The following is a 19,619-nucleotide window of genomic DNA, read 5'->3' on the forward strand; positions in this document are numbered from 1 at the left end:
CTGGACTAATCTCGTAATTGCGCTTGAGTGGCCAAAATTTGCATAAACACTTGTTTTAACATTACTAACATGGTGAAAAAGAAATAACTTTTTTAGATATTTAAACCGAATTTCTAGTGGGAAGTTTTTTTAGTTTTTGTACTGTTATGTAGTTGTAGAAACATCCAACCTTTCACGTGCTCCATTAGGAAAATCAAAGAATGAAGAATCTACCATGAGCAAGAGTACAGGACTAGTAATGGATCCATAAATTCTTTGCTTTTCCTGATAATGGAGCAGGCATGAAGCTATGAGACATAAAATGCTTTATATTTAGGATGTTGTGCAGAAACCCTAAGGCCTCACACTGTGTTGAACACAATGGAAGCATAAAACAGAATATTGAATTTCTACTCCTTGTTTTATTGTCTGTTATTGTAAGTTGTACTTAGTATACTAAAATTCGAATTCAGACACCTGAGAACTGGAGCTTCCCTTATTGATCAGTAGTAGGCCTGGGTTTCTGAGAGTGTAATTAGCATATGTAGGTAAAATGATACTGACTTGTGTTGGTGAGGAAAGAAAGGACAGTATTTGCCAAGTGTATTATGTGAACTGATGTTGCATAATTTCTGCATTTAGATAGTGTTTGGTACATCATCTAATGCTTGTAGAGTTTTGTGTAGTTATTTAAAGATGACTCTCCTTTCTAGTAACATGCTTTTTCAAATTACTGTTCCGTAGAATAATAATAATAATAATAATAATAATAATAATAATAATAATAATAATACTAATAATAATAATAAAATAAATAATAATAATAATATCTATTTATTTATTCTGGCGAAATTAAGACCATCAGGCCTTCTCTTCCACTTAGTCAGAAACAAAAGAAGCTGATACAGTTTTACAGACTAATATTTAAAGAGCACTAATAAAAATTTATATAGTTATACAAGCACAAGTCGAGTAAAATAATGCGAATATACTAAATAATAATTACAAAATAATACAAAGAAAGTACTCGTAGATATTTATCTTGTATTTGCTTTTAGTGAGTGGCTTTGTTTGAACATGCTGTTTATTTTGTGGAATTTTATGTCTATAAAGTAAGGAGTGATTACATGTTATGTTTTTTAGGATTCTAATTAAATTATTGGAAGTAATGGTATTAATGTTCGTTTGGAATCGGGAAAGCTTCAACAGGAAGTGCGTACAGATTTATTGTGCGTTGTCGAATGATATAATAAAATGTTATCTTTTCCGTAATGAAAGAAAAAAAAATGGTTGTTATTACTATCTCAAAACAAGAAGAAAAAACATTCCCGTTATTGCGAGTTGTTATGGTGTGTTAAAACACATACATAAAAATTCGATGACGTCTGTTTGATTATTTGAAAAAGACTAAGAAAAATATCTTAAACAAAAAATTAGATAGACTATGTTAACCACGAAAACTGGTACCTGTATGTATGTTCGAGGAGTGAATAGTATGAAGCTGTAAAATGTAGCACAGTGAACTGATGATAAAAGTTGACGGAAAAAAAAAAAAAAAAAAATGTTATTGACGATTTGATCCTTTCCTAGAGGAATACTAACAACGTATTTAGAATATATACGAAGTACCCATTGTACGTTTAGGGACAGTACTCTACTGTAGTACTGTCATCTCTTCTTTAGGGAAATTGTGAATAGTGTGAAGCTGTAAAACGTAGCATAGTAGTGAACTAATGATAAAGTTGACGGAAAAAAATGTTGTTGACGATTTAATCCTTTTCTAGAGGAATACAAACTACGTATTTAGAATATGTACGAAGTACCCATTGCACGTTTAGGGACAGTGCTCTATTGTAGTACTGTCATCTCTTCTTTAGGGAAATTGTGAATAGTGTGAAGCTGTAAAACGTAGCATAGTAGTGAACTAATGATAAAGTTGACGGAAAAAAAAAAAAAAAAATGTTGACGATTTGATCCTTTTCTAGAGGAATACAAACTACGTATTTAGAATATGTACGAAGTACCTATTGCACATTAGGTACAGTGCTGTACTGTAGTACTGTCATCTCTTCTTTAGGGAAATTATGAATAGTGTGAAGCTGTAAAACGTAGCATAGTAGTGAACTAATGATAAAGTTGACGGAAAAAAAATGTTGTTGACGATTTGATCCTTTTCTAGAGGAATACAAACTACGTATTTAGAATATGTACGAAGTACCCATTGCACGTTTAGGGACAGTGCTCTACTGTAGCACTGGCATCTCTTCTTTAGGGAAATTGTGAATAGTGTGAAGCTGTAAAACGTAGCATAGTAGTGAACTAATGATAAAGTTGACGGAAAAAAAATGTTGACGATTTGATCCTTTTCTAGAGGAATACAAACTACGTATTTAGAATATGTACGAAGTACCCATTGCACGTTAGGTACAGTGCTCTACTGTAGTACTGTCATCTCTTCTTTAGGGAAATTGTTTCGGGTAAAGCTGTTGGGCTCTGAGCAGTTCCTTTCTGCACAATCTTGGCCAACCCTACATCTCCCTCCCATTCCCCACTCTTGTCTGCTTTTCTATTTATCTACTTCTCCTCCTTTCCCCTCGCTGAAGGTCAGTGGCACCCTCCCCTTCTTTCATTTCTCACCTCCTCCTCTCTCCCACCACTCTCCACCAGACTGTTGATTAGTATGCAGGCAGTGTACACCACTGCAGGAAATACTGTAGCTACACACAGTATCATTATTTACTATAGGAGGACTGTTGCAAGAATGAGGAGGACCTTTTACCAGGATAGCTTTTGGCAATAGTTTTTACTGGCCATAAAAATGCATTTACATTCTTCGAGTCATATAAACCCAAAACCCAAACTATTGTTTACATCCTTGAAAGGATGGCCCCAGTTAAATATAGATTTTTATTTACAAGTCTAAAAAAGATTTAGGAATGCGTTGCCGTGTGCTGTATCAATATAGTAACACTACCAAAACTAAGAAATGAAAAATAATTTTAGAACATTTTCGAGCTTGGAAAGTTTCAAATTTCGCAACTTACTGAGGATTCAACTATGAACTTCCAGCACATACTAAACTGCGAAGCTATCAACATTTCAGATAGGCCTATTTGTAAAATGACATCACAGACGTTTACTGGCATATTAGAAAACAAATGGAGAAAATCTGTGCATTTGATTAATGTTAATTACATTTTTTCTCTCTTGCTAATTTATTATCTTGTCATAAGCTTCCTCTATATATATATGATACAGAGCTTGTGATTTTATCTGGTCTGGATAGCAACTTGTAGTCTTGTAATAAATATTCTGAGCCAAAGCAAATGGAGAAACCTTTCCCATTTTTTGTTACTACATTATGTTTTGATTATAAACAATTTTGAAATTCTTATGCTTTTAAAATGGTACATGGAGATTTGTACTTAATTATAAGTCATAAGATTAGAAGTTGTAAATAAAGATTTCCTTATGATCTTAAAACTATTGTTGGCATTTTTTGGGGAGCTGTGTAGTGTTCATGCAATGGTTCATGAGATGTGGTCTCATAGTCTTCTCATTGTAATAAAGGAATAGAAGAAATTTATAGCACAAAAATATAATAAAAGCATAAACATTATACATGATGTAGATATCTTTACTTTGAGAAGGGTCTCTATTCATTCAAGTGTTAGACGGATTTTATACATTTCTTTATTGGTAGGGCCATTTCTCAGTTATTTTACAAGTCAATAAATTGTCCGTGTATATTTATAAGAAAATTGAAGCGCAGAGCAATGCATTCATTTAAAAGAGTCATTATTTTTTTTTAAGAATACGATTGTTTCATAGGACATTTATTAGATCTAATGCTGTTTATAGACCGTAGGTAATTCTTTACAATAATAAATATGTTGTTGTTGTTTTCTAATGCCAGGCGTTTGACAATAAAGTCATTTGATCTCTTGCACTCCAATATTTTTCAAAGATATTATCATGGCCAGCCACTGAGGCACAGATTTTGAGGTGTTCCGAATCCATTTCTTGGTTTGAGTTGCACAATGGGCAGTTAGGGGACTGATATATTCCAATTCTATGCAGGACAATAATAAATATATGCCACTAAATTTAGATAGCAGCATACATTGTTTTGTGAAAGAATGCTAACACGGTAAGCTACTGAATATTTTTGGCTGTGCTTGTATGGAATTATAATTTTCGGTCATAAATCGACGAGATACTTGGCTTAAGTCACTCACCCAAGTGTCCCCATGACGCGCCGAAGCTTGTAGTTCTTTTAGCTGCCACAAAGTTACTGCCTTTGGTGTACCAAAGGAGACATTTTATGTAACACTGTATAATGATGATTAATGGAGCAATGTTGGAATCCTGCTAATGGGAACGAGAGTACCCCGCGAAAACCTACCATCAGACACCGACCTTGTCCACTACAAATTCCAGTTGGATCCACCAGGATTCGAACCCATGGTTACTAGCATGGAAAACCGACGCTCTAGCTGTTCAGCTAACAGTGTGCTCGTAATTGAATATAAAAATGATTCTTTTCTTGTTTTGTTCTGTATACAGAGTAGATGATAACCTCTGCACCAAAATTTAAGAGGTGATTCTACATGTTTTTTTAGTAGGTTATTTTACGATGCTTTATCAACATCTTAAGTTATTTAGCGTCTGAATGAGATGAAGGTGATAATGCTGATAAAATGAGTCCGTGGTCCAGCACCCATGGATCAATTAATAAGACTGAAATTGCTCCACCTAAGCATTTTAATATAATTTATCATTTACGCAATTCTGTTTTAATCTCTGTTAGTTTGGTTGCTGGTATTGTTGAGTTAATTATACTTTACAAGCTGTATTATTCATGCCACATGCTCATTATAAATGTCATATTGTAAGTTTGGGATTGTGCGATTTTATTTTTGTTTAGATACCATAAAATTTACTTGCAATTATACAGCAAAATAGTCGTGCAGAGATTGAAATAGATAATCATCTGTACTGATAATATTGAGAATCCCTAGTCACCAATTTTCAGTAGCACTTACATACTGTACTGCACATTAACAGTTGTTTGAAACTGTTACTACGTATTTTTATACACTATATTATGTATATTAGAATAATAATATAATATAATTTAATTTTAAAGTGTTATAATTATGTAACAGTATTAAATATAAACAAAATTACACGTAGTGTTTGGTGGCCTTTTATTTGTTCATAGATTGATATAAATAAATGCCATGTTTACATATTTATACATTATTTATACAGCGTATAATTATAATTACAAGGTTTTCGATTGTTTATTGTGTAGTATAAAGCAAAGAGAAACAACTTACAATATGATGTTTTATTAATAGAAGATGAATTAAATAATTCTTTTGTGTTTTAGCTACGTAGTATCTAACTACGTGGTATCGAGTACAATAAAATTCAATAATTGTAAATAGACTTAAGTGACTAGCAATGTTATACTCACAGAATGCTTACAAGTTACTTACTTACTGGCTTTTAAGGAACCCGGAGGTTCATTGCCGCCCTCACATAAGCCCGCCATCGGTCCCTATCCTGAGCAAGATTAATCCATTCTCTATCATCATATCCCATCTCCCTCAAATCCATTTTAATATTATCTTCCCATCTACGTCTCGGCCTCCCTAAAGGTCTTTTTCCCTCCGGCCTCCTAACTAACACTCTATATGCATTTCTGGATTCGCCCATACGTGCTACATGCCCTGCCCATCTCAAACTTCTGGATTTAATGTTCCTAATTATGTCACGTGAAGAATACAATGCATGCAGTTCTGTGTTGTGTAACTTTCTCCATTCTCCTGTAACTTCATCCCTCTTAGCCCCAAATATTTTCCTAAGAATCTTATTCCCAAACACCGGTAGTCTCTGTTCCTCTCTCAAAGTGAGACTTAAGTTTCACAACTATAAAGAACAAGCAGTAATATAACTGTTTTATAAATTCTAACTTTCAGATTTTTTGACAGCAGACTGGATGATAAAAGCTTCTCAACTGAATAATAACAGGCATTTCCCATATTTATTCTGTGTTTAATTTCCTCCCGAATATCATTTATATTTGTTACTGTTGCTCCAAGATATTTGAACTTCTCCACCTCTTCAAAAGATAAATTTCCAATTTTTATATTTCCATTTCGAACAATATTCTGGTCACGAGACAGAATCATATACTTTGTCTTTTCGGGATTTACTTCCAAACCTATCTCTTTACTTGCTTCCAGTAAAATTCCCGTGTTTTCCCTAACCATTTGTGGATTTTCTCGTAACATATGCACGTCATCCGCATAGACTAGCAGCTGATGTAACCCATTCAATTCCAAACCCTCTCTGTTATCCTGGACTTCCCTAATGGCATACTCTAGAGCAAAGTTAAAAAGTAAAGGTGATAGTGCATCCCTTTGCTTTAGCCCACAGTGAATTGGAAACGCATCTGACAGACTGACCTATACGAACTCTGCTGTATGTTTCACTGAGACACATTTTAATTAATCGAACTAGTTTCTTGGGAATGCCAAATTCAATAAGAATATCATATAAAACTTCTCTCTTAACCGAGTCATATGCCTTTTTGAAATGTATGAATAACTGATGCACTGTATCCTTATACTCCCATTTTTTCTCCATTATCTGTCGAATACAAAATATTCTTACAAGTAGCAGCTGTAATATGTTTGATAGTAAGCCATGTGTCATTCATTGTTGCTTGAAGAAGCAGTGTTTATCGAATGTAGAAAATTTGGATGGCAGATGCTTGTTTTCATAGGAGCTCTGTTTTTCCAATGGTTTACATCACTGTGTGATTGTGGCAGTGCGTGCACCTAGTGAATATTGGTGCTTTGTTGCAGGAGCAGCCAGCATACAATCCTCAGGTGGAAGCAATTTCACCAACATTACCACCTGACTCCATGCAGGAGGATGCAGCATTCCGAGCAACCAAGGATGATTTACTGCAGCAGATTGGAAAAGTAGATAGAGAGATTGCTAAGGCTGAATCACAGATCTCTAAACTCAAAAAGAAACAGCAGGAACTGGAAGAAGCAGCAAACAAACCGTCAATAAAGAAGGAAGAAGAGGAAATAGCTCAGCCAAAGCATCAGAGTCCTGCTCAGAAAATCTATGCTGACAATAGAGTGAGTTATATCATAATGTAGAGGTAGATATTTACATTATAACTGTTGAGTTTCGTTGTACTGCTAGTGCAAGAGAATACAGTACAGTAGAACCCCTATTATCCATCACGCTATTAACTGACTGGCAGATTATCCGACTGTCTATTTCTCGCTCTTTTTTCCTTCTTCAGAAATAAATAACTTATGTGAAGTACTGTTTTGTACATCATATTAGTAGGTTCTACATATGTTTTTGCTAGAGACTGTTATTACAAATCTTTATCGTTACACAGCATTGTCTACTGTTCGAATTGCCGTTCTATAATATAACTTGTATATAAAAAATCTTCCACGGGTGTTAAAAGAAAACGTGTTGTGTTAAGTATCGAAAAAATATGGAAATAATTGAATGGATTGAGGAAGAGAAACTGTGGCTCATCTCACATCAAAATACGAGATTGGAGTTACAACTGCGCGATTTAATAAAAAAAACAAGGATAAATTGTAAAAAGGTACATAAATCTACAACACGAGACCTCCTTTATTCCTATCCTTCCTGAGACAATCATTACAAAGGGCTTCCTTGTTCCTTAAAAACCCATCATTGACAACCAGACTTAAATGAGTGAACTTCTGATTCACTACCTAGCGTGTTAAATACAAGACCATGGAGGAAATTACAAATTCTTTCATGGTACGGATTATCCTAATTTTTAGATCAACCGTTCAGTCCATCCCCTTCACTACCACGGATAATAGAGGTTCTACTGTATGTGCAATGTAGGAGAATGCACGGAGGTTTATGCATGAAGGTTTGTAAATGTTGAACCCATATTGTATGAGAGAAGGAATAAGGGAAGACTTACGTCAAGCCATTCCATAATTACAATGAGTTGTTATGAAAATAATTCATCAGTAGTACATGACAAACAGATTCTTCCTTTAGAAAACTTTTCATATATGCGACAAAACGAAGTAAATATGAAACTTAGGAAGAAATTAGTTCTCAGTAAACATTGATAGGGATAAAAAATAATATGACGAGGGCTGTTTTAACCATTCTGGGGCTATAGCCCAGGAGCGCCATTTGGGAAGGGGGTGCTGGGCCAGAGCAAAGAGGCAGCAGGAATGATTTTGTTATTTGTAAGTGTTAAAAACTAATACAGTAGAACCCCCCCTTTTTAACGACTCTCTGAGGGATTACTTTTCTTTTCCTTAAATAAAGGTTTTCTTTAAAAGGGAGTGTACATAAAATGGGAAGGCAAGGCTAAAATAACTAGTACTAATTGTGTGTTATATACCAAACTTAGCCACTGGCGTAGCTCAGTCGGCTAAGGCACTTGCCTGCCGATCAGGATGACATTGGTCATCAATTGGAACATTCTCCTAGAAAATCACTTAAGCATCTTTCACAACAAGTACGAATTTCTTATGGCTCTATGCAAAAGAGCAAATTATTAAAGTTGCAGCCATATAAAATAACTAAGGCACATACTCTTCACCCGGGTGATCCTAGACATAGACGCGCATTTTGTGAGTGGATGCTGAATAATATTCACAACGGATTAATAGACCCACCTCTAATATTTTTCTCAGACGAGGCATAGTTCCACCTCCTTGGTTATGTGTGTTTACAAAACAATCGTTACTGTAGTGTTGAGAAACCTGATCTCGTTCATGAAATACCTCTCCATGAAGAAGTACCCTATGCACCTTGGAAGAACTGAAATGTAATGTCTATTACGAAATTAACAACATTAATCGATAAAAACTACAACAAGTTTTGGGACATTTCATAAAGAGGTACCAAAAATATGTGGACAACGAAGGTGGTCAGTTTTAGCACCTCTATCAATAAAGTTGTGAAGTAAGGCACTTTTTAAAATAGTTACGGAAAATGGTTGTATCACCATAACTCTACACTGTCCGTTCCCCACCACGAGAGCATCGGCATCACATCTCATCTGAGCTTTGTAGAACAAGGGGAGGAGTATTGTATTGTATTGTATCATTTATTATACTCCATAGATCTTACATGAGCAATGAAGCTTTAAGATGTGGAACAAGTCAAAATTTTACAATATTACAATTACAATTTTTACAAATTTTTACATTTTACAATTTTTACAATTTTACAATTTGGTAATTTTCTACAATTTTTACAATTTTCTGCAATTTTTTACAATATTTTGGCGAGATGTAGTGAGATGAGGTGAGGTCCGAGGATTCGCCAAAAGATTACCCGACACTTGTATTTTATTTATTTACATTCCATGGTATTTGTATATTGCTTCACAGCTAGAATATGGAACATGTCAAACGACAAAAAAAAAAAAAAATCTTAATAGTATTACAAAGTCTTAATTATAGTCACAGTCTAGTTGAAGTATATATAGAAGAGTTTTACAATATAGTCTACTAGTACAACACAAAATTTTAGTAATAATACTTAATGCAACACAGAAATATTCATGAAGCGTTGTTGAATGTCATGAATTCACCTACAGAATAGAAGGCGTGAGAAATTAGGTACAGATGGGATGCGATCTTAGAGGCATTCAGGCGTAATCCCACGGATGGTAGCTTTGCACTACCGGCCCCTCGATCGAGTGCTTGAACCAAATGAGTAAATGCCTAATGATATCTAACCGAAAGTTTTTTTACTGCTTAAGACAAGTCTGATTGTGAAAAAGTTCTTTTTATACATCACATGATGTGACTAGAGTAATTCTAAAATGTGGGATATCAATACTTTGTGTTTTGTTTGAACATATAATATTCTGGGCTTTTTTAGAATCTAGCATTACATTTTATATAACACATCAAGGAAGATCCTAGGTTTTTTTCAAGTATGCTTTTCAGCCTTTGTTTCACTACCATTGGTAGATACAATAGAACCTCTATTATCCGTGGTAATGAAGGGGATTAATCGAAAAAATCGGATAATCCGTAACAAAATATTTTCGTAAATTAAGTGAATAACATTTGAATTTTCGTCATTTCCTCCATGGTCTTGTGTTTAACACGTTTGGTAGTGAGTCAGAAGTTCATTAATTTAAGTTCGATTGTCAACGACATATTTTAAGGGCTAAGAAAACTCCTTGTAATGGCTGTCAGCAGAAAGATATAAATAATAGAGGTCTCATGTTGTAGATTTACATACTGTATACACTTTACCTTTGATTTTTATTCATTTGCTCACAGTTGTAACATCAGTCTCATATTGTGATGCGAGATTACACACAGTTTCTCTTTTGCCAAACCACTTAATTATATGCATTTTGTTTGATACTTAGCACAACACATTTTATTTTAACACTCGTGGAATACATTTTATGTAGAAGTTGTAGAGTACAGCAACTCGAACAGTAGACCAAACTGTGTAAGTGTAAATGCTTGTAATAACACTATCTAGAAAAAAAAAACATATATTAATATAATGTACAATACAATCTACTTCGTATGTTTCTTTAGAAAAAAAAAAAAGGAGCGAGAGAAAGACAGCCGGATAATCTGCCAATCGGTTAATAGGGTGACGGATAATCAGGTTCTACTGTACATCTATTGACTGGTTAATTGTTTTAGGTAATTCTTCCACCAATCAATAAATTTTCTAATAGCTGTTCCAAGATTAGGCATTTAGCCGCTGCGATTGATGAACTGTCTTAACTATCGAGCATGTTAATTATTTTGACTTAGTGCAGTACATTGCAGCCTCCAGCCACTCTTATCTTGTGATATGAAACTGTCCACGTCTGTGTAGCTTGATCGAAATACTTCTCCTGCTTTACGCAGAACACAAACCAGACATATTAGGATGTTAAATAACTCACGTGTTTGTAAAAGTATTGTATATCTTCAGTTGCTTTCACCATAAATGTACTGCAGACCGAGAAACAAAATTCAGGTGGCCCAAATTTTCTTTCTGGGTCTGTACCATCAGATTAAAAAACAAGGACGTTTCCTCTCATGATTCCATTTGGCCGTAACGGAAACATTGATGTTTCAAACAGATTTGGTACAGATGTATGGTTAATTTTATAGAAAACCTCCATTGTTACTAAAAACAACTTACCCCACTATTAGGAGAGAGGATCCCAATAACAACATAGTGACATACCTTCCAGTTTCATCTGTGGTTTCGTTGAGAGCAACAAGAATTTTTTGTTTCCTGTCACTTCATTTCGTTTGTCACCTAATACTTTTTCATATAATACCATCAGATATCACATATGCAAGGTTCAATGGGAGGGAAGTTTTCTTCCTACGTATTTCCCCTTAAAAATGTCTGAAACTCTAATCTTCTAACTTGTAAAAAAGATGTTGGCACAGACCAACATTTTGCACAATTCCTGAGGAGATTCCGACTGTCTGTTTGGTGTTGGTTTATGTGACATTCCTTTCCTTGCTGTGATGGTATTACTTTGTCTCTCTACTATCCAGCAACTTTGTGTTTAAGTTACAGCATGTTTATGGCGTTGTAATGTTCCTGCATACCTTAGATCTTCGTCTAGACACATATTTGCATAACTTACAAAACATAGTTTCTCCATTTATGAAAGAACACTTGTTTTCAAAATCTTCTGCAAAAGTATTTAATTTGGATTGTTTCGAATGTACCTATTGTTTTTTGTAGGTTAATGTTACTACTACACTGTTAGTTTCCTGACCTGTTGTACTGGTCAAATTCTTTACGTACTGAAACGAACATGCAACAGAAAATAGATAGGAGTTATGTAACCTCTTGTGAAGGGAGTACTCCCACCACGTTCCCTCTAAGCTAGGTATGTGTTGTTTCATAAAGTGTACACGAACTTTTAAGAACGGATATTATTCGAAACTCTGTTTATTGTTAACTTGAATTCATTGTTCTGGTGCTAAAAGTACCAGTCCTAGTAATAAGTAGGAAGGGGGAAGACGTGAGGGGGAAAAAAAGAAAGATGAAGGTGACCAATGATCAATTACATTAACAACAAATCGTTAACCACAATATCGTATATATAAACTTAATTTTACAAAAGAATTGAACATTTAATACTGCTAACTATATTAGCCTATGCAAATCAGTGATCAATCTTCTTAATGTATCCAGCAGTTTGTTGACAACATAAAGTCCACTATAGTCCACTGTAGTCTATTCAGTTGTTGTTTTTCACGAGAAATGAGGGGTATTATGATCGGTCAATATATACTGCAGGGCTGTGTCTTCTGCAACTGGTACTGATGATTTTAATTTACTTCTTTTGTGGTTTATGGGTGGACAGTATAGAAGAGTGTGTCCAGATCTTCATCATGATTATTACACCACAGACAAGTAGGATTATCAGAAGTGTGAAATCGGTGTAGGTACATATTATGCAGAATAAAGAACTTAAAAAAATACTGTTGTAATGCTAAACAGCAATATACAATATATTATATGCAAAATAAGTTCAAAGTAAAGAAAGAAGAAGACAAAATATCATTTACTTATTTATGATATCAAATAATGGTGTAATACAAAGTGACTCCTTAAAAAAAATGACTTTGTACAACTGAAGTTGTTAGTAATTGTTACTTTTTAACATGTTTGTGTCTCAAACAAACCTAATAGAAGAAGAAAATATTCAAAGATCTAATATTGTTGTTGCTATCACCATCATCACTATCATCATAGTGCAGTTGCCAATACATACAATCACTGCAACATATTTATTATGGCTCCCCATTAAAACACACCCACATTCCTCTGTTTTTGCAGTTTTGTCATAAATCTTTCTCGTTGCTTGATGTATTTTGTGCTTTCTCTTATTTACTAGTACTGTTCTGTTTTGTTGAGCAAATTATGTTTCTTTTTCAGAAAAAGGCACAGGAAGCTCACTCGCTGTTGGAGAAACTGGGACCGAAAGTTGAGCTGGTAAGTAATATGCATGAGTCAGTAACTATCTTAAAGCAAAGAACGTTACTCTGTAGCCTTTTAATGATATCTACTTATTCAATTTGCAGTTTACTATGAACAATATATTTTCTGTTTTCTATTACAAGAGCCATATTTTGAAAACTACAGAAGTTGTTTTTCATAAGCATTTATGTTTTATTTACTTATTTGTAAAGTATAAAATGGATGACCTTATTCTCTAATTCACTTTCAGACTGTAGTTTGCTATAGTTTATCTACTTCTTCGGAAAATCTAGCATTTATATGAAGCTTAACTAACTTATCAATAGATCGTAGCTGTAGAAGTTATGTGTGTAAAGAAAAATGTATTAGTTTACAAAATGTTCTGTTTTTTGTTTTCAGCCACTTTACAATCAGCCCTCAGATACTGCAATCTATCATGAGAATAAGAGAAGGTGTGTTCCATGCTGTTGATAATCTATATATAAGTTAAGATAAAGATAAGTGACTGTACTAGTTTTTTCTTTCACCCTCCAGAGATTACAATGTAATAATATTTTATTTTATATTAACAGTCGTTTGTATAGCTGTGTATTACAAGAGTCATTTTCTTATGCAGAAGAAACGAATGCAAGAAAATAATTTGCAAATGAGACACTGTCAAACTAATACTGTTATTACACTGTACACGCATATGTTTCATATTTTAGTAATACAATCGTATAATTTTTTATTCGTAACATTATCGCCAAGTTGTAGGCTATTTAGTAATGAACAATTTTCAGAAATTACTATGGGGTAAATTTTCTAGCAGTGAAAGCTTCAGTTGCATGATATATATATATATATATATATATATATATATATTTGATTTAACACTTGCTTTGTGTGTTGTTGACGCATTGAAAAATATTCAGGAGGAAACTGACGGTTCATTGTAATTGTACTGTAATATAAATTAATATCCCTTGTGTTTTCTACATAAAGGAAGTGGATGCAAATTAATGATGCACTTGCCCAGTCAAAATGATAAAAAAAATTCCTGCTCATTTGCTAGTTCACTGCTGTCAGAATATGTGTTTTTTTTTTTATGAGAAGGTGGGTGGGGAAGGAGAGCAGAGGTGTTGGTGTGGATGTGTTTGTGTTTGTGGAGGTATGTGACTTATCCTAAGGTTCAGTGAACCAAAACCATGGGTATCTCTAGTGAATGGGTAATTAGTTGTTTCTGCTATTGATAATTAAATCTGTTGGCACATTACAGTGACAGTAAATCTTTGTTAAAGTTGCATCCTGGGTTGCCAAAAACACAGAATAACACACAAATAAGAATAGTAACGATTACAGTAAAATAGATGAGTCAAATTGAAATGTGAACTAGGAGCTTAAATTTAAGAAATAATAAATTTGTACATATATTTGTAACAATCGCGCACTAACGAATAGAAGGGGGGGGGGGATTATGATATTCCGTATAAATGATTTTTCAGAATTGCCACAGACCTTTTAATGGTTGAAGTAATTATTTTTGGAATGATGTCATGGATTCCAAATGTTCTGATAGTGTTTACAGTTGATCGTGGGATAGTGCCCCTCGCTCTGATCATTAAACCATATACTTCCCAGGTGCCTTCCATCTGATATTTATCTCGAAAATACGGAATAGTAGGCTCATAAATTTGTTGTTTCTCTTTGTTGACCTCAGATGGTTGGGTCTGGCTCATCCCAAATCTAACAGTTGGGTCCAGTATAAAGCCTTTACCATTAGTCTTGTCTAGAGCCACGATGTCCGCTCTTCTAATTCCGCCGCTCTAATGGAGAGATGATGGCAGAGATAGGTGAAACGAGAGTACACACTTAAAACCTTCCTCAGTACTGGCTTTGTCCACAACTATTTTTATTTGGATGCACTGGGATTTGAAGGCTGTTTTCTAGTGTGGAAAGCTGTTCTTCTAGCTGTAGGAACACAGATATACCCAGTACTTCATTGTTGAAGTTTAAAAAAAAAAAGTACTAAATATTGAAGTTTTTTTTTTTTTAAGTATTAAATAATATACAGTCTTCCTTCTTGGGACATAATGTTTATAGGTCACCAGACTAGTGAGGAATATGATCTTTCTATTTCAGTCTTACCTAAATTCTTAAACTCTTCTGCATGATTTTTTTTGTACGTCATTTATTACACCTGATACTTATCTTGTCATAGTAGAGCCCTGTTTGTCCGAAATAAAGAGGATAGAGCCATTTTGGATAACGTGTTTTTTTTAAAATAATCAATGATAAATATTTTCGATAAAAGTGGGAAGGAAAAAAGATTGTTAAGCATGTAAATTTTAAATAAAAGAAACAAACAAAAATTGATGTGCCATTACAATATTAAATTCATTGAATTTCCACACGCCTCATGGCTTCTAACTTATCCTTTGTGGATACAACAACATGTTTTCTTACTTGACATCGCACTCGCGTAATAAAAAATAAGATGTACCGATAATGCGATAACTGCAACACAACTAAAGTGAATGAGAAATTGGAAACTTACCTCGAATGCATATGCCAGGGATGCAGAATTTGTAGCATCAGGAAAGCATTGGTTCCTCTTCCACAGTCCACTGGCAATGAATGACTTCTCAGTGACTCGTGTGGTGGATTACGACAAACTCGTGCTCACGGAAAAAATGACGAAAGTTCAGAAATGAGACAACGTGCTTTGTGATTATTTTGAATACAGAAATATTCATTTTCCCCATTGCTCTTTATTTTCGACCGATATTGCTTTGACTTCCAACTCTAGACAATGAATACAAATCTTCTGTACCTTGTCATGTGGATGATGCGTGGCCTTGAGGGAAGGGAAGCTTGTGACGTATGCAACAATTGGAGCACACTTCTGTGCTACAATTGGACCGCACTTCTGCATCATTGGCATACACCATAATCCTGTAATTCACGGGTAGGTGTGAGGAGGGGCAGGGAAAGAACATCTCACTTAGGGACTGGCCAACGGGACTGACTGGCCACGTCTGGTTACTATACAAAACAAGTGTTTGGGTGATGGAGGTGGAAAACAGATGTAACCTTGCTGTGAGAATATTGACACTTAAATTTGTAGCCAAACTGTAGGGGATGAACTAAATATTGCAGGGATAAACAAAACGTTAGCTGGTCCCCCCCCCCCCCCCCGAGAGGTTTTACTGCAATTTCTCTGTAATATAATCGTAATAGTCTTTTTCATGCTGTGGAAGTTTAACAAGTTTTGAGCTACGTGTTCTGAAATACCTATTCAGTTTCAAAGAAGAAAATATCACCACCAATGGTTTTGGACTGATGTACAGTTGAGATGTGTTCCATATATTACAGTTACCAGATAGGTCACATAATAGTCCTTACCACGAACTCCAAATGTTCATTTATGGTTACATAACAATAAAATCGAAATAAATAATATCCAGGAACTAAACTAAATAACTGGCTCTATGTGTCAGCACACTTTGTAAGTGGGTGGTGCAGGAAGGCAACAAGGCAGCTAAGGCCCCTGTCTGAGACAAAGTGAATTAAAACTTCAAGGTTTCACGTACTACTCCAGCTGATGTTCCGATATGACCATAGCCATTAAAGTGCCAATAAATAAATAAAATTTTTAAAAGGATACAGTATATATCATTTTTAAAAATAAAATGATATAATTTTTATGCACTTTTTAATAGCGAGGTGGCACATACTTTCTGGACACGACTCGTAGAAAGAATTTTACATATAATCATATATAGCGACAGGAAGTAACATTTGCATGCAAGCAGAAATAACCTGTGGCCAGACTTCTGCCATCACATCCCACACAAATATTGGATGTGCGAATAGAACTTGATTCAAAACACTTTCGGTTCAATTTTCTCATTACAGTAAAACCCCAATAAGACGCTGTTCAAGGGACCGGATGTAAACCGCATATTAACTGGGACCGTGTATTAGGCGGGTATACTAATTTTGACTTATATACATATCTATTAGCATTTTTCTTTATTGAAATACATGATCCATGAAAGGTAATATAGTATTACTCCATTATGTAATTACTGTACTGTACGTCAAAGACATTTACAATAGGTGCTGTACTTAATTCTTTCGGAAAAAAAGTCATTTATAGTTGTTTGCCGTGTGTGTGTTCTCCAAGTCTTTATGTTTCAGTTTCCTGCAATTATATCCTCCCGACGACGTCACAACTGTAGTGATTGAGTCGCTATTTTTTATTATCATTCTTAATGTCGATGATGGGATTCCTAATGACTCAGAGTTGTTTCTGAGTAAGAGTATTGTTCTCATCATACTTTCGTAAGATTTCCAATTTTTCCGACACAGAAAGTGCTTTTCGTTTAACACTCATTGTAATGACATTCACAGACACTTCAATACACTAAAGGACAACAAACTGCCCAGCAAAAATTTCCAGAATTTTATTACGGCCGAGTGAGGAGTGCTGTTTGAGAGAGAGGGTTAGCAAGAGGGTGAGGTATTGTAACTGTATGTAGGCTTTAAGCGCGCAAGTAAAGAGTCGAATAAGAAAGCGTAACAAGAGGGTGGGGTATACTAAGGTATGAAGTATGAAGGTTTATACTTGTTTTTTTTAAAGATGGGACATGACAGGAGCGTTGCGATTGGAAAAACAACTGAATGTCACATAGCGTGGTAGACCTGTTGCTATGGTAACAACGGTTGAGTTGCCAAACTTACCGTTCCCACATGGTGAGTGCTTAATAGCTCTCTTGGCGACATTTATTGTGCACACAGTGTTAGCATTGGTACGTTTCGTCTTTGATTCTGTGCCGATTTTTGTGTTGTTTTCTTACCTTTGCGCCAATTGTCAATGAATGTTTTAACGTCAGCCATCGTAACGTCAATTGATACCTTCCATCAGCTGGCAGCGTGGTAGTCCATATTGGCAACATAGCACTGTAGTTCCAAGTTCGGCCGTTTAACTGTCATGTCCCATCTTTCAAAAAAACAAGTATAAATGTGCAGGTAAAGGGTCGAATACCAATACTTTTCAGGTTAATGGCACCAGTGAGTTCAGTGACCTTCATTACTGTTACAGTACATTGCTGAAAATTACATCGAAAATATTCCACAAAAACAGCGTATTATGTGGGACTTGAGCGCAACAAATGGGTTATTTTATAAAAGCGTTATATATGAAATGTGCAGGGACCGGACAAAAAAAGCGTATTACACGGGATAGTGTAATAAGCGGGCGCGTCTTATCGAAGTTTTACTGTACTTTGTTTTATTTTTTCTTGTGTTTAGTTCACAGTGTTTTCGTAGCATTAATTCACAGTTTTTTTATTATCTTATCACTGTACATAACCAACACTCTTGTAATTTGTTATTTTTTTTAGCTGTAACTATTTAAGTTTCTTTTGACGAGGTAGTGTGCAAATGAAAAATTGTATGACTTGAGGCTTTCCTGGCGTTTGATGTAGAATAACTCTTCTCGGGTTCTCAGCCAGGTGAGTTGGAGATTAGCTTCCAAGCTTTCGACGGCTAGTTCTGCCATCTTCTTCAGGGACGAAGTGATGTGGGACCACGTCTAGCCGGTATATATGCAAAAGTAGGGCTTCCCGCTGCGGGCCAATCAGGAGCTAGTTCCCAGTCCCGACCGCCAGGTGCATTCTGGTTGGTGGACACGTCAGCCAATCAGGAGCTACTTGCTGGTCCCGACTGTCTGCCGTGTGCTGGTGGTCTAAGCGTATTGATGACAGGTTTCCATGCTGTACTCAGCTGTAGACCCCCGTCTCTGTTGAAATTATTGTCATCTAGCTGGATTTCGATGGCTTCCTTGATAACTAAGTCCCAGTAACCTGATGTCTTGTCCAAGATGGTGGTGGCGCTGAAATCTATCTTGTGGCCAGTTTCTAGGCTGTGTTGGGCTACTGCAGACTTATCAGGATAATATAGTCTTATGCTGCGTTGGTGTTCCTTGCAGCGTTCCATAATAGTTCGTCCCGTCTGCCCGATGTAGCATTTCCCATACTCACAAGGTATTCTGTAGACACCAGGTGTCCTGAGACCAGAATGCGCCTGGCGGTCGGGACTGGGAACTAGCTCCTGATTGGCCCGCAGCGGGAAGCCCTACTTTTGCATATATACCGCCTAGACGTGGTCCCACATCACTTCGTCCCTGAAGAAGATGGCAGAGCTAGCCGTCGAAAGCTTGGAAGCTAATCTCCAACTCACCTGGCTGAGAACCCGAGAAGAGTTATTCTACAAATGAAAAATTAATCATAAGCTAATCAGTATTAGGTAATGTTTCAATATAAAAAACTTCTGCTTTGGCAAATAATTTATTTCCATAATAATTAATGATGTGTCCAACGAGGAAAGAGGAGTGTCCTCTTGGAATAAGTTCTGCTAGCGTAAAATGAAAATGTTGCTTGTGCTATACTGTTTGCTTTTCTGACTGGCGATTGTATTACTTAAATTTATTCAAGGAACTCTTGTCATTATAATGCGCCTGTCTGCATTTTATCGAAAATTATTCTTATGCACATTATATTTAGCTGCTAAATGAACATGACGGTGACTTCATAATTGTGAAACAAACACTATTACTGCTTGTTAATGTTTAC

General features: G+C 35.4%; 1 protein-coding gene across 6 annotated transcripts in view; it reads left to right on the top strand.

Moving 5' to 3' along the window:
• The window catches only part of Smr (Smrter), a 404,162-nt gene that overhangs the window by 199,810 nt on the left and 184,733 nt on the right, over nucleotides 1-19,619 (top strand). For 5 of the 6 annotated variants that reach the window (XM_069827907.1, XM_069827904.1, XM_069827906.1 and 2 more), the window contains exons 5-7: nucleotides 6,858-7,142; nucleotides 12,961-13,017; nucleotides 13,402-13,454. In XM_069827907.1, coding sequence (XP_069684008.1) covers nucleotides 6,858-7,142; nucleotides 12,961-13,017; nucleotides 13,402-13,454 — 395 coding nt within the window. The remainder of the gene's footprint in view (nucleotides 1-6,857; nucleotides 7,143-12,960; nucleotides 13,018-13,401; nucleotides 13,455-19,619) is intronic. The other variant, XM_069827908.1, reaches the window with a different exon arrangement.

This window comes from Periplaneta americana, chromosome 6, assembly GCF_040183065.1.
Source record: "Periplaneta americana isolate PAMFEO1 chromosome 6, P.americana_PAMFEO1_priV1, whole genome shotgun sequence".
In the NCBI taxonomy this organism is placed as follows: Eukaryota; Metazoa; Arthropoda; class Insecta; order Blattodea; family Blattidae; genus Periplaneta; species Periplaneta americana.